Source organism: Triturus cristatus, chromosome 3_2, assembly GCF_964204655.1.
Source record: "Triturus cristatus chromosome 3_2, aTriCri1.1, whole genome shotgun sequence".
Classification (NCBI taxonomy): Eukaryota; Metazoa; Chordata; class Amphibia; order Caudata; family Salamandridae; genus Triturus; species Triturus cristatus.
In genome coordinates this window covers 452,807,102-452,826,511 of record NC_140584.1, presented here as the reverse complement: position 1 = coordinate 452,826,511, position 19,410 = coordinate 452,807,102, and the positions used below count along the sequence as shown (strand labels likewise).

General features: G+C 50.0%; 1 protein-coding gene across 2 annotated transcripts in view; it reads right to left on the bottom strand.

The window, feature by feature from the left end:
* The window catches only part of USH1C (USH1 protein network component harmonin), a 739,024-nt gene that overhangs the window by 27,067 nt on the left and 692,547 nt on the right, over nucleotides 1-19,410 (bottom strand). For both annotated transcript variants that reach the window (XM_085648065.1, XM_085648066.1), the window contains one exon: nucleotides 14,277-14,332. In XM_085648065.1, the coding sequence (XP_085504191.1) occupies nucleotides 14,277-14,332 (56 nt within the window). The remainder of the gene's footprint in view (nucleotides 1-14,276; nucleotides 14,333-19,410) is intronic.

Below are 19,410 nucleotides of genomic sequence, written 5' to 3'. Positions count from 1 at the left end.
CACTTCGCTTGCCTCTTTCTGCACCCCTGTTGCTTCATTCTGCACTGTCCATGCTTCTTTCTGCATTTGTCTTGCTTTTTTCTGCACCCCTATTGTCTCTTTTTGCACACGTCTTCCCTCTTTCTGCACCACTCTTGCCTCTTTCTGCATCTCACTTGCCTCTTACTGCACTTCTCTTGCTTCTTTGTACATCTCTGTTGCTTCTTTCAGCAATGCTCTTGCATCTTTTTGTACTTCTCTTGCCTGTTTCTGCACCCTGCGTGCCTCTTTCAGCACCTATGTTGCTTCTTTCTGCACTTCTCTTCCTTCTTTCTGCACCCCTCGACTCTCTTTCTGCACCCTTCTTCCCTTTTCCTGCACATATCTTGTTTTTTCTGCACTGCTCTTGCCTCTTTCTTCACCCCTCTTGCCTCCTTCTGTACCTCTGTTTCGTACTGCACTGCTCTTGCTTCTTTCTGCACCTCTCTTGCAAATTTCTAGACCTCTCTTGCCCTCTTTCTGCACCCCTCTTGCCTCCATATGCACCTCTGCTGGTTCTTTCTGCACTGCTCTTGCTTCTTTGTGCACCTCCTTTGCCTGTTGTAACTCTCTTGCCTCTTTCTGCACTTCTCTTGCCACCTTCTGCACCTCTGTGGCTTCCTTTTTGCCCTTCTCTTCCTCTTTCTACACTTCTCTTCCCTCTTTCTGCACCTCTCTTGCCTCTTTCTGCACCTCTTTTCTCTCTTTCTGCACATCTCTTGCCTGCTTCTGCAACTCTCTTGCCTCTTTCTGCAGTTATGTTGTCGCTATCTGTACCTCTGTTGCTTCTTTCTGTACCCCTCTTCCCTTTTACGGCACCTCTCTGGACTCTGTCTGCACCCCTATTGCCTCTTTCTGCACTTCTGTTCCTTCTTTATGCACTTCTCTTGCTTCTTTCTGCACCCCTCTTGCCTCTTTCTGCACCTCTGCTGCTTCTTTCTGCACTTCTCTTCTTCTTTCTTCACCTCCCTTGCAAATTTCTACACCCCTCGTGCCTCTGTTTGCACCACTCTTGCCTCTTTCTGCTCCTCTCTTGCCTCTTTCTGCACCCCTCTTGCATCTTTCTGCACCACTTTTGCTTTTTTCTGCATTTCTCTTTCCTCTTTCTGCAACCCTCTTGCCTCTTGTTGCACCTCTGTTGGTTCTTTCTGCACTGCTCTTGCTTCTATCTGTACCTCTGTTGTTTCTTTCTACACCTCTCTTGCTTTTTTCTGAACCCCATTTGCCTCTTTCTGTATCCGTTTTCCCTCTGTATGTACCTCTCTCTCCTCTTTCTGCACCTCTTTTGCCTCTTTCTGCACCCCTCTAGCCTCTTTCTGCTTCTCCTTTGCTTGTTTCTGCTCTTCGTTTGCCTCTTTCTGTACCCCTGTTGTCTCCTTCTGCACCTCTGTTGTTTCTTACTGCACTGCTCTTGCTTCTTTCTGCACCTCTCTTGCTTCTTTCTGCACCTCTCTTGCCTCTTCTGGCACCCCTCTTCTCTCTTTCTGTACCCCTGTTCCCTCTTTCTGCACCTCTTTTGTCTGTTTCTGCACCTCTGCTGCCTCTTTCTGAATTTCTCTTGCTACTTTCTGCACCTCTGTTGCATCTTTCTGCATTTCTCTTGCTTCTTTCTGCACCCCTCTTCCCTCTTTCTGGACCTCTGTTGCTTCTTTCTGTACTTCTCTTGCTTCTTTCTGCACCTCTCTTGCCTCTTTCTGTACCCTTCTTCCCTCTTTCTGCACCTCCCATGCCTCTTTCTGCACACACAGGGCTACTTTTAAACTGACCTCAGGCTCATCAGTGCACACATGCAAGTGCAGAAAAGGACCACTGGCCTCTAAACTGCCATGCTCTATTATATGCTAGGTGCTTAGAGGTAGTTTTAATCCATCTGGCCTATTATGTACTAGGGCCTTACAAGGGAGGTCATGCCAATCACAGGGTCCCCAACCCACAGTGTACCCTAGTGTATGTAAGTGTTTTCACTGTATTCTAAGTGTCTTTCAGAATAGCACTGGCTCCGGGCCTGGTTAGGCAGAGCCCAGGGTAAGTCAGAGTCAGTTATCACCAGTACCAGTCAGCAAAAAGTTGGGGGGTACCCAGCGCACAGGATGACTTTGCAAAAAGGCCTCTTTCTGCACCTCTGTTGGTTCTTTCTGCATGTCTCTTGCTTTCTGCACCTTCCTTCTTCTTTCTGGACTTCTGTTGCCTCTTTTTGCATTTCTCTTGCTTTTTTCTGCACCTTTCTTCCTCTTTCTGCACATGTCCTACCTCTGTAGGCATAGTTAGAAATTAGCATTTAAAAAACCTTAGAAATTCACTGAAAAAACCACAGGTTTCAGGGATGTTATAGTTAGAAATTAGCATTTTAAAAAACCTTTGAAATTTACTGAAAAAAAACACAGGTTTCAGGGACATTATAGTTGGAAATTAAGATTTAAAAAACCTTTGAAATTCACTGAAAAAAACATAGGTTTCAGGGATGTTATAGTTAGTTGGACATTTAACTCGTACAAAACCAGAGAAATTCGGCTGTTATAGTTAGTTTAGCTAACTATAACTTGTGCCCCTGCAATGCACTGCTGATGACGTCACATATTCCATCATTACTAACATGGTCAATGACATCACTGATGACATTTCAGATTCCCTGATGACATTACTGATGACATCATCCAGTAACTGTGTGTTTCTGTAAAGTTTAAATATGTTTTATACATATATATATATATATGCCAAGGTGTATTGAAGAATGAGTGGGTGAATAAGTGTCTGAATGGATGATTTAGTAGGTGCGTGACTGACTGTATATGTGAGTGATTAAACGTGTATTACTGAATGCATAGGTTAGTGACTAAACTGTGTGAATGTCTGGATCAGTCTGTCAGTTGGTGTGTAAGCGGCTTCATGGGTTGGTGAGTAGCTACATGAGTGTCTATATGGTTTATTGATTGGTTGTCTGTTTATCTGTATGGGTGCCTTAGTGTCTGTGTGGGTGGATGGGGGGTGTGTGACTCTGCATAAATGTGTGAGTGGGTGATTTACTGGGTGGATGGGTTCAAGAGTGCATATGTGAAGGGCTGTATGGGTGGGTGAGTGTGTGTAAGGGTGTGTTGGTGAGTGAATGGATATCTCAGTGGTACATGTGTGAGTACCTGCATATGTGAAAGACAGTATATGTGAGTGTTGGAGTATATAAATGACTATATGTGAGAGTGAGTGATTGTGAGAGTGGCTGTATGGAGTGCATGCTTGTATCAGTGATTGTATAAGAGAGTAAGTATGTGATAGTATACGTATGAATGAGTGAGGTGCAAAAACAGAACATATAACAGCAACAAAAAAAATAATCACAGAAAAATTATGCACAGTGATACAAAGTGCCTGTTTACAACGGTGCACGGACTGCCACTTACAGGTTCGTCAGTGGCGTTCCTCCCATCATCCAGGGCTGCGGTCTGACCGCCGGATTACCATGCCAGCAATCGGAGCGCTGCATGCAGGGGCAAAGACTGCCGCCTCTGACAGGATTGGAGATCCCGCCACTGCGGCAGTCGGACAAGTAATCCCTGAATGGCGGTGGTGCCTGAGCAGGCAACGCCATCAGGATTACGATGCCCCTTTCCCTCTGCCTTTTTATGGCGGTCCTAACGCAATGAAAAAGCAGATGGAGAGAGAGTTTGGGGGCACAAGCATCGATGCAAAAAGGCATGTTTCCAGCTGCCTGCACGGCGTTCAGATCGTAATTCGGAGATCGGGACTGCTTCCTACTTGTTGGACGGTCCCGACACTGAAACAATGGCGGTAGGACGCTCGTCTGACCGCCATCGTAATCAGCCCCAAAGTGTTGTTTTGGATTTACTTTCTAGAGCTGGAAAAATGGCCTAAAGTGATCCAAAGTAGTTCTTTGCACTACTGTGTGTCTTGGGGTGTCCCATGAGTTTTATATGGGAATTCCCATTCAACCACCCATGGTTTTTGACGGAAAGCACTATCGACTAACATTTGGAGACTGGGACTTTGCATGTGGGTTGTACTGTAAAGCACACATATAAAGTGAAAAAAGTTTAAAACTGTGTCTGAGAATATTGTACTAGAAAGTTCCTTCGGTACCAAACCTATGTTAGACTCATTCAGACACATTTGCACTATGGTGCAAAGGTGTGTGCATGGGGCTAGACCAGTGGTCGAAGTGGGGGAAAAAAAGTAGGGGAACTGTGGGCCGGGAATCAGAGGGTGGGAATAACCCAGGAATGGGTCAGTGGTCAGAGGTGTGGCAGAAAGAGCAAAATATCCCAATTTTTAGTGTTTGTTTCCCATTTGACTAACCGGTTACAGCTTATTACGTTATTTTTTTTTTTTTTTTTTTTTTTTTTTAAAACCGTTTATTGCACGATAAAAAGTTACAGGTATGGGCCTACAACCATCCGGCCGGCCGCTAGAGTAGCAAAGGCATATAATATATATACAGTGAGAGTCTCTTGGCGGAGCAGATTGGCAAATCAGGTGACATCAATAGCGTAGGCCACATAACTCCTAACCCACAATACGGTTTCTTTTTGTCAAACAGAACAACACAAAAAAACCACACCCGCAAGGCAACCCGCGATCCAAGTGACAGTACGTGCTCCGTAAATGGGGGATCCTAACCAGCAGCAAAACTCTGAAGAGGGGAATGGGAGTATAGCATGGACTGGGGAACCACGTGCCCACGGCCGAGGGAGGGGGTCGGCTAGGGGGATGGGGCTGGCGAGGCGGCCGGTAGCAGTGGCGGCTCACAAATACCCCCACGGTAGGCGTTCCAGGGGCTCCAGATTTTCACCCACGCCCCAGGCTTACCCCTCGCCACATACACCACCTTTTCACGAAACATACACCAATCCATATGTTCTTTCCAGGCCAACACCGCCGGGGGCCTCTGGGATCCCCACAATTGAGCAATGTCACGCTTCGCTATCATGTATCCCAGAGTCACCCACCGCGTCTGCGGGACCGAATAATCATTTGGTTCCCACACATTCAGCAAGCATCTCCTCGCTTCAGGCAGCAGTGCGACACGCGTAACCACACGCAAGACCTCATGCACACCACGCCAGAATCGCTCCACTTTCGGGCACTCCCACAGTATATGCATGAAAGTTGCCAAAGCACCACAGCCGCGCTTACACAATCCGTCACCAGCAAAGCCCATACGTAGAAGCCTCGGCCCCGTCACGTAAACCCGGTGAAGGATCTTAAGCTGGACGAAACGAAGGCGAGCCGGGATGGCCACCTCCTTCGGAGAGGCCACCGCGGAGATCCAGTCCTCGTCGTCCAGCTCCAGCCCATCGGCAACCCAGGCCTCGCGGAGGCCAGTCAGCAGGCACGATCTGTCATTGATCAGTTTTTTATATATAAGGGAGATCGTGCTGTCTGGTACATGGCCATCCAGCACCCTGTCCTCTAGGGGGGAAGACTCCGGAATGGATGCAGCATCCGGGAAGACGGAGGCCAGCGCGTGGCGGACTTGTAAGTATCGAAAGTACTCACTGCCTTGCAGCTGAAACTCCGTCTGCAGCGTCTCAAAAGTCTTGAAACCCCCCCTCGTCCAGAGATCTCCCACCGTGCTGATTCCGATCGTGTCCCACTTCTCGAAGCCCTTCGATGTCCACAGGGAGCCCAACCTCTCAGACGCATATAGCGGTGACGCCCGGGTCAAACGGTCCTTCCACCCCATAGCTGCATTAGCCGCGTGCCATACACGCACCATGACACGCGTCGGTCCCGTCAGACGGGAGTCGGGCGTGCCAGAGTAGAGCGCTCGATTGTAGTCGCCACCGGGCAGGAGCATCTTGTCCATTTCAAATGCCGGGTTCAAGGCGGGCCCGTAAAGGCCATGATTGATTGCAGCTAGCTGGGAGGCCCAGTAATACCGTTTAATGTCCGGGAGGGCGACCCCCCCATCGTACCACGGGAGCGTCAATTTGGCCAGAGCAATACGCGGCCTCCCGTCCCAGAACAGGCGCCGCTGTAGGCCCTCCACCTCGCGGAAGTAGCGCGCTGGTACCAAGTCCATAGTGTTCTGGAGGGCGTACAGGAAGCGCGGCAAGGACATCATCTTGAACAAGGCCGCTCGGCCAAGTGGTGAAAGCGGAAGACGCCGCCAACGCGCGACATCCTCTCGCAAGCGCTGGAGGGGGGGCAACAAGTTCCGCTCATAGCGGGCCTCCGGGTCTAGAGTGATATATATACCCAGGTACCGGAACCCCTGGGAGGCAATCTGGATCGGGCAGTCACGCGGTAGGGCCGGAGCCTCCCCGGAAAGCACATATACGCAGGATTTCGCCCAGTTGATGACAAGGCCTGAGTTTCGCCCGAAGGAGCGCAAAACATCAACCAGGACAATCAGCGATTTGCGCGGGGAGGCGAGATACAAAAGGATATCATCGGCGTAGAGGGACACGCGGTCCTCATACTCAGGGGTCCAGCGGAGACCACGGATAGAAGGGTGCCACCGTAGCCACTCCGCCAAGGGCTCCAAGGCCAGTGCAAACAGGAGCGGCGACAAGGGGCAACCCTGACGCGTGCCCCGCCCCAGCTCGAATGGGGCCGAGACTCGCCCATTCACCACCACCTGCGCCAATGGGCCCGAATACAACAATTTGACCCAGCTAATGAACCCCGGGCCAAATCCGAATTTCGCCAGCATCGCCCAGATGTATGGCCATTCAAGCGTGTCAAACGCCATGGTGGCGTCTAAGGATGCCAAAATGGCCGGCTCCCGCACAAACGGGACACGCGCGAGCACCCCGTGCAAGCGTCGCAGATTAAGAGCCGTGTTGCGATGGGGTATAAATCCAGATTGGTCTTGGTGGACCAAGTCGCCCACCACACCGACCAACCGGTTGGCCAACACCTTGGCGAGGATTTTGGGTTCCGCGTTCAAGAGCGAAATTGGCCTGTAGGATGTGACCCGCTCACGGGGTCTCCCCTCCTTGTGTATCACCACGATCGTGGCCAGACGCTGGTCCGGCGGGAGGGAACCCTGCGAGTGGGCCGCCAGGAACATCGCGCGCAGGTGGGGCGCTAGTACATCTGGGCGCAGCTTGTAAAGCTCGATGGGGAGACCATTAGGGCCCATGGCCTTGCCGGATGCGACCGAGCGAATAGCCAGGGCAATTTCGTCCGAGGTGGGAGGAGCGTCCAGCGAATCCCTGTCCGCCACCGAAAGGGAGGGCAGCGCTATGTCCCGAAGCAGGGAATGGGAATCTTCCTCTGAGCAGGGGGAAACCGGGGAGTACACCTCGCGGAAGTAATCCGCGAAGCAGGAGACGATGGCTTCCGGCTCGGTGACACGCGCACCATCCATCCTCTCAATCAAAGGTACCACACGACTCGCTCTCTCCCTCTTATCCAACCACGCAATCAATTTACCCGCCTTATCGCCCACATCATACAATCGTCCCTGCTGCTCTCTACTGAGGCCCCTGGCCGCCTCCGTGACGAGGGCCCTATAGGCCGCCTGCTTGAGGTGCAAAACATGCAGCTTGGCATCCGTTACCCCGCTCCCCAGGTCACCCTCCAGTTCCACAATCTCGGCCTCCACCCGGGTTACTTCCTCCCGCTCACGCCTCCGGGCATGGGAGATAAAGGAGAGGGCCTCCCCTCTGAGGACTACCTTAAAGGCCTCCCACAGGGAGATGGCCGAAGGGACAGACCCCACATTCTCGTCAAAATATCGCTGTAAGGATTTGATCAAGTCGGCACGAATGGTGGGGTCTCGCAAGTACCATGCATTGATTGGGGCCACCCTGCCCTCCCCCCTCGGGAAGACATCAAAATGTAACAGTAATGGGGAGTGATCTGAAATACCCCGCGCCAGATGGCACACCTCTCCTACCCTCCCAGCGTGGGCCGCCGGGACCAGGATGTAGTCAAGTCGCGAGAGGCTACCATGGGCACCCGAGTGGAAAGTGTATTGCAGCTGCGTAGGGTTCTTTAGGCGCCAGCAATCCACCAGGCCCAGTGTGTCTAAAAGGCCGGACAGCCACGCCTGCGCCCGGGGGAGGTCCCTAGGGGGGTGACGATCCATAGACCCAGAAACTACCGCATTGAAGTCCCCCCCCACCACCAGCAGGCCACCCGGGAGGTCCAGGAGGAGGCGCCCCAGGTCCGCAAATGTAGTAGCTTGTAACCCAGGCGGGACGTACACTGACATGAAAACAAACACTCTACCCTCCATTCTACCCACCAGGACAGTGTAGCGTCCCCTCTCGTCATGGCGCACCTCATCAATCTCCAACGGGAGCGAGTTCTTGATCATGATACCCACCCCCCGCGATCCCGAAGTGAAGCCTGAGTGGGCCACCAAACGATAGCCTCGCCGATTCATGGCATGGAAGGAGTTACCTATAAGGTGTGTCTCCTGCAGGAAGACAACATCTGGCGATATACGTTTCAGGAACTGCAGGACCACACCACGCTTAATCCGATCCCCCAGGCCGTTAACATTCCAGGACAACACAGCCAAATCCCTACCCCCCATCATACATAGAAGCAATCAATCGTCCCCCACAGAGCCTTTCGAGAACAGCAATACAATAAAGGGTTTGCCTTGCGGTGCGAACAAACAACACACCCCCCCCGCCCCCCCATCCCAACAGAACTCCCCCCTCCCTGCACCCCTGCATGAGCCCAGTCAGCCCCCCCAAAGTGCAGTGTGCCTGTCGCCCCACAGAGAAAGACTAACTAGTACCCCAGAGGAGGAGGGAAGCCCCCAACAGACCCCGTACGACCTCCATAGGAGGGGAACATACACGATCGAGAAATGGTAAAGAAGTATTGTCCCGAGCAGGGCCTATTATTCACCCCTTAATTCTGATCCGGCAGGCCCTCTCCACCGCCCGCACCCCCCCCACCCCCCCGGCCCCGATCATCAGGCAGAGTGTCCAACCAGTCCCCAGCCGCCTCGGGTCGATCAAAGAAGTGCGTGCGACCATCCACTTCCACCCTTAGCTTAGCTGGAAAGAGCATTGAGTACTTCAGGTTCAGGTCCCGCAGGCGACGTTTAACACTGAGAAAACTCAGTCTCTGCTTTTGGACCGCCGGAGTAAAGTCTGGGTAGAAACGCACATCCATGTTGTCAAGCTTGACCGGTCCCTGTTGCCTGGAGGTCTGCAGGATAGCATCCCTGTCCCGAAAGTTAAAGACCCGGGCAATGAGAGGCCGCGGCGGGGCACCGGCCTTCGGCCTGCCCCCAGGGACCCGGTGAGCACGCTCCACCGCAAAAAGCTTACTCAGGCCCCGGGGCTGCAGATGGGTAAGGATCAAATCTTCCACAAAAAGGTCTGCGGCCTCCGCCTCTCGTCCCTCCGGCACCCCCACAATGCGAACATTATTCCTCCTGGCCCGACCCTCGGAATCCTCCAGTCGCCGGTCCATCAGGGCGCTCGCCTGGCCAAGCCGGCGCACCTCCTTTTGGAGGGCCGCCACATCCGTCTCGAGGCCCGTTGTGGTGTGGGTCAGGGAATCGACCCGTTCATTCGTCTTAGACAGGTCGGCCCTCACCAGGCTCACATCCACAAGGACCGAGTCTATTTTTTGCGCTAGGGTGTCGAAGCGCTGGTCCACCGAGGCCTTCATCTCTGCGATGGCGCCCATGACGTCCCGGAGGGTCGGGTCCACCGGCTGGGCAGATGTCTCCGTCAGGCCCGCCGGGGATGTGCGCGATGTCTCCGGAGATCCCTTCTGGAGAGTGTAGCGGTCCATACTGTTGGATTGGTGCGCCGGGCCGCGGCGGGTCGTCTTCACCTTCGCCCGGTCGCCATCTTGTTTGGTGGACATGCTTGCTCTCCCACCGTCGTGCCAATCTCCCCGAAAGGGCCGATAAACCAGTTCACGGGGTCCGGGGGGGGGAGGGCGGCCACTGTACCGCAGGACGTCCCACAGCTGGCGGGTCAGCCGGGCACCTGGACACGACCACACCACCGCACCCCGCTTCGCGACCCTACCTCGCTGGCGGCGAGGAGGGCGCAAAAGTGAAAGTGAAAGCGCGGGGTACGCGAGTCGCCCAGCCGTGCCCGCCGCTGTTGTTCACTTTGTCCCCGGATCGCCCCACTACTCCAATCCGGGGGGCCGGCGCGGAGAAGGCCGCAACCTTCGATCGGCGCTCCCACCGGTGTTCGGGGTCCGATTCGAACACGGAAAACGGGTGGCGCCTCAGCTCGGGTTCACCGACACAGTCCCCTCAACAAGGACAGGATATAGCCAGGATTAATTCAGGAGGTCGCGGAGGTCCTCGGGAGCCTCGCACCTACGCGGCCATCTTGGTTGCGCGCTAGGCTCCTCCCCTCTATTACGTTATTTAATTCAACTAATGAATACACATATTTATTTAAGGTTAATATGAGTTATTGACATTAAACTACATTCACAAAGTGCAATATGTTTCCAATCACAAAACATCTCAAATATGCTGAAAAATGGAATCACAAGCCAGTTGTCTCCGGGCAATAGAGTTTCTGCCATCAACACTTCTCCTCCCTTTTTCTACAAGAGCAGTTCAAACATGAATGGCAAAATACCCTAGTTTGCAAATGTTTTCCACATAATACATCATCTGCTGCATAATCTGACGATTTTAGCTAATAAGTTGTGGCTCAAACGGATCAAAAGTTACTAAAAAATGTGACTTGTGCTGCTGTCAAGTGGAGGGCCCGTTGCAAAGGTTGATTGGCCACCTTTCTCACTGCTGCATTTGTATGTTACACTGGTACTAATAAGGAAAAATGTTTGCAGATACAGCTGTTAGACTGTAAAAATGTCATAATAATAAAATAGAAAATTTACAGTGCCATGAATACTAGTGTAGGGTGTCAGAGCACTTTGCATCACACATATTGATTTCTATCCAAATTGACCTTTTTTTGCAACAATAGGATAACCAAAGACTTGGGGTAAAAAACATAACGCTCTAATTTATAACTTGCAGTTTGCATGCAGCTCTTAGATGAAAGTTGATAGCTCACTGTTATATGTTAGGATTTTGACTTATTAACTGCCAGAAACCAAAGGGTCTCTGACAAAAGTAGTAACCCACTGACCTATTTACATTATGTGCACATGTTCTAAGCAGCAGGCATATTAACCCTCTGCACTTTCTTTCCATGAGTCAAAACTTCCACCAGACAAAACACCATCTCTCTCTACTAAGAACATTAATCACCGGAGTCATCATTACATTTTTATTGTTGCTGAAAATTGCTAGAGGCCAGGAAGGAGGCAGCAAGTGCTTTAAAAATCATAATATACTTGCAAACACAACGTCCCCACCCAAAGTCAGCACCTGGTGCAGTCATACACCATAGAGCCAGCCCTTCTCAAGGGTCCTGTGACCTCAGTGGCAAAGTCACTGTGGCTCTAGGGTGTGCTGCTTCATAGACCTGCCCGCAAGACTGGAGGTGAACTTCAGTATAGATTGTGGTGGACAGGTCTTCAAGGTTAGCCTACATTTCCCACCGCTAGGGTCCACCTGCTGGTGCTAAGACACAAGGGCTTCTAAGGTCTTGAGGAGCCTTCTAAGGTCTAGCATTGGGAACGTGCTCCCTCAGGAGAGTGGTCAGGGGGACTGATCATGAAGGCTGAACCTGGTTCCCCAGTTCCAAATTCGGCAGCTCTGACTATAGTGCCACATCCTCTCCCCCACTGAGAGAAACTTGCACTTCCTTCAACTACAACCCAATTGTGCCCCTTTATAAAAACCTGGATGCAGATCAATTCAAATTACGCACTAGACAAGAGTAATATGCTGCCTAAAAAGAAAATAACAACATCCTGGAAAAAATAAACACTCATAGGGAGCTAGATTAAGTAAAGTAGGTGAATGAAAGCAGGAACAACATGGTTACCTTAACACTTTTACACTCATTATTCAGAAATCAGCGAGTGCTTTTGCCTGAAAAGTTATGGACATGACTACAGGGCCCAGAAGGGACCCGTTTCAATGCCCATTGCTTATATCCTTACAATACGTAAACAGTATGGTTTAACCCCTTCGCTGCTGCGGACATTCCGCTGCAGCGCTGGGGGGGGCAGGGGGGCAGCGCGGTGGGCCTGTGCTCATGACGGAGCCGCTCCGTCATGAGCCACGGTTGAGCTGTGCTCATGACGGAACGGTTCCGTCATGACTCCGCCCATTTGCGTTGTCCCCCCGCACAGGCGGGGAAACAGCGCCGTGTAGGCGGAGCGGCCGCCAACGGTCGTGTCATGACGGAACCGTTCCGTCATGAGCACACGGCAACCGTGGCTCATGACGGAACGGTTCCGTCATGAGCGGGGAAGGGGTTAAAAAGACGACATTTGTGAACACACAGCCACTGTACTCATTTTGTTTTCCAATCCACCCATCAAGCAGGCATTTCAGTACCTCCAGGAATGGTGCACTTTCCCACCCAGGGAAAACAATGTTATTCAAAGAGAGACGAGAACATAAAAGTAGCGCTTCACTGGCAAACACTGTAAAGTGGCGCTAATGTGTTTGGGTATGAATAAAATCCATCTGGCCACTTTCCGACCGCTCTATCTTGCTGTAGTTATGTATTTATTTATTTTTCATATTTTGAATGTTTTATTTTTCTCCATCTCGAGGCTGCACTTTGAAATTGAACATTTCAGAAAAAGACGACGTTTCCAACAAAAGTTTTTTTCTGTTTTGGATCCATATCACTGGGGCACAAATAAACGAAAGGAGGACAGTCAGGGTAATACCAGTTTCTTGAAGTCACGGTTTTCAGAGAGTGAGGAGGAGCGAGACAGAAAGAGAGGGAATAAGAGGAAGAAGGGAGGGGCAGCTGAGAGCGACAGAGCAGAAGTGGACACTGTTGTTGTCTTCTCTGGGCAAGAAAGAAAAGACAGAGTCCATTTCCATCTCTGCTGACCCCACCCCTCTCCGAATGCCAAGCCATATCTATAGGCCTTGACGATTTCAGGCGTCCTGGGATACATGTTTAAAATAAAAAAGTAGGGGAACGGAACCTAATAAATTAAAGTAGGGGCACGCCATTCCTGCCGAACCCGCCCACTTCGACCACTGGGCTAGACAGCAAAAAAATGTGTCAGCACAGGGTATCACAGCAGAAACCTTTGCCCCCGAACTATGTGACATATTAGTAAATCTTCCCCATCATATGGTTCTGAATAGCACGAATATGCAAATATGCAAACTGGGACATAGAAATTCAGTGGCAACCACTGGGACATAGAAATTCAGTTGCAACTGCCACAAACAATGGGTTGGTGGGGCAGGCTGAGGGAACACGTGGAGGGGAGCGTGGGGTGGAGAGGGGTGTTAATAATAATATTTAAAAAAGAACGTACCTTAAGCTGCCAGCTGCCTCCTGCATCGCGCCTCCTGTGCTCTTCCTGGTCCCAGCAGCCCCTGGGACAGACTCCTTGTGCAATCCCCGACTGATCTCATGCTATGAGAGCAGCCCAGGATTGGCCTGAGTGGGCTGAAAAGATGGTATGCTCAGGACAGGGAGTCTGTGGAGTTTCTCCTGCCCGGATGCTCAATTCAGCCGGGTTGGAGAAACCTAAGTGCACATGTGTGGTTGGCCGACCTCAGACTGCCAGCCAAACACACACACTTAGAAGTAGACATAGCTCTCCTCCTCCCCCTCCCCCTCCCATGCCTTGGCCCTGCCCCTCCCGGCGCGCATTGGCTCAGAGCCGTCAAATGGCAAATAAAACGATGACAGAAATTCGTTTTATTTTTCACCTGCTGGCTTAGAGCCAGGCAGTGGGAGCCGCTGCTGCAGAATTTGGAGAGGGAAATATTGAGGAAAAAACACAACTGAGTGGAGTTTTGTAAAGGCAAGTAAATAATGCATGGACATGCATTGCCTGTTCCGAACAGGATGCAGTCTGAGGAAAGAAATGCAATTCTTCCGTGAAACCGAGCTTGGAGTATAGCCTTGGTAATATCAAGCAACACTGGGGGGGCAAGGTGAAGTTTTAACAAACATCAGCGTTTCAGGAACACTGACCTGCAGTGCCTTTAATGATTCATGAGACCAAAGGCAATCCATTTCTGAAGCTGGTGATCAAAGTAAGTAGAAGCCTCCAGGCGTCAGAAATGTAGAAGAGAAGGGGAGCCATGCCGAGAACCCTAGAGCGCGCGGAAAACTACAGCAGTTCCTATGGGAAATCCACGATTTTGAAAAAGCAGGTTGAAAAACGTAAAGGCCTTTCACAATGTAATTCATGTACTCTTATTTAAATATTTTACTATAACACAAACTTACATTTCGTCGTCATACTCTTTTGGTGGTGACACAGCAATAACCAGATCTATCCAGTCCTGTAAAGCAAACACATATCTTGTCAAGCAAACTATGAAAATAATAGGTGTTTTATTAAATCAATCATCTCATATGCGAAAAGAGGAAAATACTGCAAGCATCGCAATAAAACACAAGCATGGGTAAGGCCAATAGGACTGACCTTAGCAAGCTATTGCCAATGATCTTACTTTTTATTGCAAGCTTATGCCACAAACATAAAAAGTTCATAAAATAGAAATCCTGCTCCCACCTAAACGTGGTGGCCATAATTTTCCCCAAAAGTTTTGAGTTAAAAAAATAATCATAGCATATCATTTTAATAGAACAGCGCAGGTACTTCCTAGCAGCCATGTTTACTTTGAACAAGTTTAAGAACATTTTTAATTTTAATGTACAGCACATGAAAATTATTCGTTTTGACACGAAGAAAAGGTACTATTGGCTTTGAAGTACTGTAATCTGAAGACATCATTTTAATGCAAAAGGAAGTCTAAAAATAAAAAAGGATGTAGAATGGAATGTCAACACATTGAAAATGTTTTGGCCTACCAGCCCTGGCACTGGAGAGCAGTTCTTTGTTTGCATAATGGACACATTATCGGGCATATGCTGTCGCTCACAGTACAAGAACCAATAATGGAAGTGGGCTGACCCATCTTCCTTGCTGAATGTTGTGGCGGGTAGAAGCAATATGTGGATGACAGTTCAACAGACCAATATATGAAGAGGGCTGGCCCGAAGTCCCTCTGTGTATGTAGATATGCATGCATTGTTTATTATATGTTTTGATTACATGAGGCTGGTATGAAAGTCAAAACTTTTTCTAGACTTAAAACTTAAAAATGCTGTAATTCCAACCATACAGGTTAAAGTCGTAATTGGGAAATCTGATGCCAAGGCATTTGCTTTTATGGAACACATGTTCTGGCAAAATGAAGTTGATATTCCGTTTCAAATGGATGAAATGTTGATTCAGACATTCTAGGACTCATGTAGACCAAATAAATGTGCCTTCCTCCAATGCCCTCTGTTACAACTTGCCCGGAGCAGTTTCACTCAGTGATATGTCTCAGATCAACTCCGCGGGTTCAGGTCTTCCTCATCTAGACACATCATGGGGCATATTCTCAAGGACACATCACCGATTTAGCGGCAGTTTTCCGCCACGAAAGTGGCGATAGATTTATCGCCCTATTCACAAGCCTGCGCTAACAGCCGACATCACCAGTATACCTGCGATAGCTGGCGCTAAAAAACATCGCCAAGGCTGTCAGCGACAACTAACGCTAATCATATGCAGAGTAGGCGTTCCCGTCCAAAAACTCGCGATAACACCACTTCGCGATATTCTCAACAACCAGCCAGATCGGAGATGTGGGCCAAAAACAGGCCATAAGGCACGTTAGCAGTAGGGACTTAAGACCTGCTTTTTTCTGGTCTAAAGTAGGACGGAAACCTGCAAAATAAAGGGAGCCCGGCCCAGAGCCACATCTGAAGACCAACAGATGCCATGGAGCTACTAATCATGCAGCTTGGAGACCCAAGAGGGCCACAACACCCACCGCCACCACCCCAGAACCACCACCACCCCCAGAACAACCCCCCCGGACTACCATCGAGGCAGCGAAGAACAAGACAGCGGACCTTCTGTGTGTGTCTTTGTGTCTGCCGTATCCTGACCATAGGCCTACACACATGTGGCCGACCACTTCCAACGGCCAAATTTACACCGGCGACAAGGTGGCTACGTCACATGCCACCCAACGCACATCATTGCCTGCAGGGGCATGTCTGCCAGGGTGGCACCCCTCACCCTGCCACAAGGCCTCCGCCGTGACAGGTGGTGCCTGCAAGATCTTGTACGCCTGCTGCACCCCAGCCCGCTGGTCCCCAGACCCGTCCAGCGTCCAGCGGTGATTGCCTGCCCCTGCGCACCCATGCCTCACTGCTCACCTGCCACCACCGGCGTGTCTCCAAGAGGGCCCAACACGTGCAGTGCAATCTCCAAGCCCGAGGACCATAAGCTTGGCAGCCTCCTCAGCTGATCACTGGCTTCCGCACAACAGGCCCCCAGCACACCCAGCAGCACCGATCCGCGGAGTTCTGTGTGTGCTGACTGCTCCCTTCACCCACACTGCAGTCTAGCAGTTCTCAGACCAATCCATTCTAGTCCGGCCCAACAGGCCTACTGCCTCATCGCAGGCTGCACACCCGCTCATCCCAACCGACTAGCAATAGTGTCTCATTCGGTCTCCTACAAATATAAAGAAGCTACGAATGTTTAGACAACCCAGAACACGAGCACTTCCGACTCACCTCAGTGTCGCGGGAACAAGACAAGCTTCGCTCTCTCATACTTGTCCACAATAAGAATAATCAGAGTCACTAAATAAGTTCAAAATGTTTATTCTGACCATAGTGATTCATCAAACAGTATGCGAACCATGACCAGCAGCAAAATGCATGAAGCTAGCATAATCAGCAGTGTTACAATACAATAGAATACAAAAGGAGTCGTCATTTTATAAAGACTGTGAAAAAGGCAAAATTACTAGACCTAATCACCCTCCCCTTAGCAGTAAGAAGTTATTTTATATAACAGAAGATCTCTAGGCATTATTAGCCGACCCCCTACCTGAAAGCCTAAACGTAAAGAGATTTACATCATAGGATTAGCAAAGCTCAGCTCCATGGAACAGCTCTCTTCGAGTGTGTTTCAAAAACATGCAACCACGTTATATCAAAGCACGATTCTTCCATATTGCAGCTGTTGCTAACATGTTCTGTCTAGGTAATAGGGACTGACCAGAACAGACATTGTTGATCGACCTTACACATTATGTTCAGACAGAATTTTAAGGGAAAGCTGAGAACGTGAAAAACAATCTGTTATCATGTACAGGGCCGAGGCAAAGTGTCGCAAAAACAAACTCTAGCAGAGGCGTGTGCAAAAGCAGAAGCATAGGGCAAGCAAACTCATGCTAATTTAGCAATGTCGACAATGTATCCAAAGGGCCTCATAACCCCATATAACACCCTCCCTCTGGTAAGTCAGCAGGACATAGACAGAAGAACAAAAACAGAGTTCAAAAGTCACGCAGTGTTCAAAATACCGGTGACTAACTTCACCCAAAAAAATAAAAACCAAATCGGAGAAAAAATTGAAAGTTCATAGAAAAAGCTAAAGGCACATTGAGCTTCTGAAAAAAGAATCAATAATGCAGACAGCGGAGTTGTGACGACCTAAGCAGTTAATCCATGAAGGTACGTGTGCAAAGAAATGCAATTCCCTCTGACAGTTCATCCTTGTCATTGGTAAAAAAAAGCGATGACATCTAATTAAGTAAGTTGAATGAACAATCATGTTCCTCATGAGTAGGAGCATCCAAAACCAGAAATGGGAAACTTGCATGATATTCAATGAAACTACGTTGTAGGAAAGTCTGTGCACCCGCACAAATATCCCATTGAGCCAAGATTCCAAGTAACGCTGCAAGCAACATTTGACCATCCACAGAACAAGCCTCACCATGCGCCTCTAAGGGACCCATCAACCAGCTGAAATCAGGGATTGGACACCACGTGTTCGATAAGCAAAGTTCCATTGCCCAGGAGAAATGACATCTTTTGCAATGTAGCACAGGTTGCACGCAAGTATAGTAGGCTAAGCAAAAGTACAAGTTGTAACTGACGCCAATTGTTGCAAAGGGCAAGCATCCAAAAGCCTCATAAAGGCGATTGTGGTACAGTTGTAGGTGGGCCGGCCTGTGCAGAGCCACAAAGTGAGCAGCCATTATGAAGCACAAATAGGAGAAGCAGGACACCAGCTACTAGCACCAATATGAAGAAGAAACCTCTGAAAACGCTGGAAAATATAGAATGAATAAAGCTGGTATTACCCCGAATATAGGTTGAAAAGAAGAGACCAGGCCAGATCCCACACATTTAAAAAAATGTGCAAGGCCTGTAGTATCAGATGCATTAAATATTTGGTGAATTAGTTCCCCAAAATGAAGTGGGAGGTTAGTGTTAAGAAGCGACTGTATCTCACTCGTGGTCTGAGCCACCTGCAATCTGAATGTTTCTCTAGCATAAGTGATGGCCACCTCCTGTTGGAATAAAAGGGATTTGAGCCTGCTCAACTTGTTGAACTCTGCTTTCAAAGTCGGAATGGAAGGCCAAAGTGAAGAATACAAACTCCCTTGCGGGGCGGGAAAAAGACATTGCTACTGCAAGTTACGCGCTGGGAAAGTGTTACCAAGTATGGGACTACCGCCCGCAAGCCACAGCAATCTTGATTATTTAAAATAAGATAGCTGCCGTTAGTAAGCAATGTAAAGACAGGTGTGATGTATGGTACTGGGGTCCCCTTTAAAAAGCATGCTACGTTCGGCTCTGACACGTTACATTCGCCATGCAATTTAACGTGTTTGCACACAAGAGTGACCCACTGTCGAATCACACTACTCCCCTGTCAGAAAAATTTCTTTATCCTCCCTCAGACACCTATAAGCAAAAGGCAGCTCCCATAATTCATGCAGAAAAGCGCTACCAAGCGTTTCAAAGTGGCCAACAGGAAAGTGTTGCATACATGATGGAAATTGATAAAGCGAAAAGGGCATGGGGGGGTGTGGCTTGGCAGGCCAACATGGCAGGCGTGAGCTAAGCACACTCCATCCAGCCTCACACTGATCCTCAATATATCCTGCCTCTTCGGCGCTTAACTGAGTCCCTGGGCTGTCCCGTCAACATTGCCTGCTGAAAACTATCCCCGGAGCCGGTTTTTGGTGCGACCGGAGGGTCGCAGGCGGAGGTGCAGTGATCATGGGCGGCCTGCGTGCGACACAGCCATATTCCAAGCCGCGGCACTGCCTAGAATTCCTTGCCACATTGCTCGGCCGCGGCCACATAGGGGTTGCGCCTTGTGCCAGCAGTGGTGGGAGCCTCGGCTGAGGCTTGGGAGCGGGCCTCACCCCGAAACATCGGTTGTCCTCCAGTCCCCAGCTGGGGGAGCTGATACTGTCGGCGGCCTGATCGGGTCGCAGTATTGAGTGGTGGAGACATCGGGAGTGCGGGATGCGGCCGGCTGGCCGCC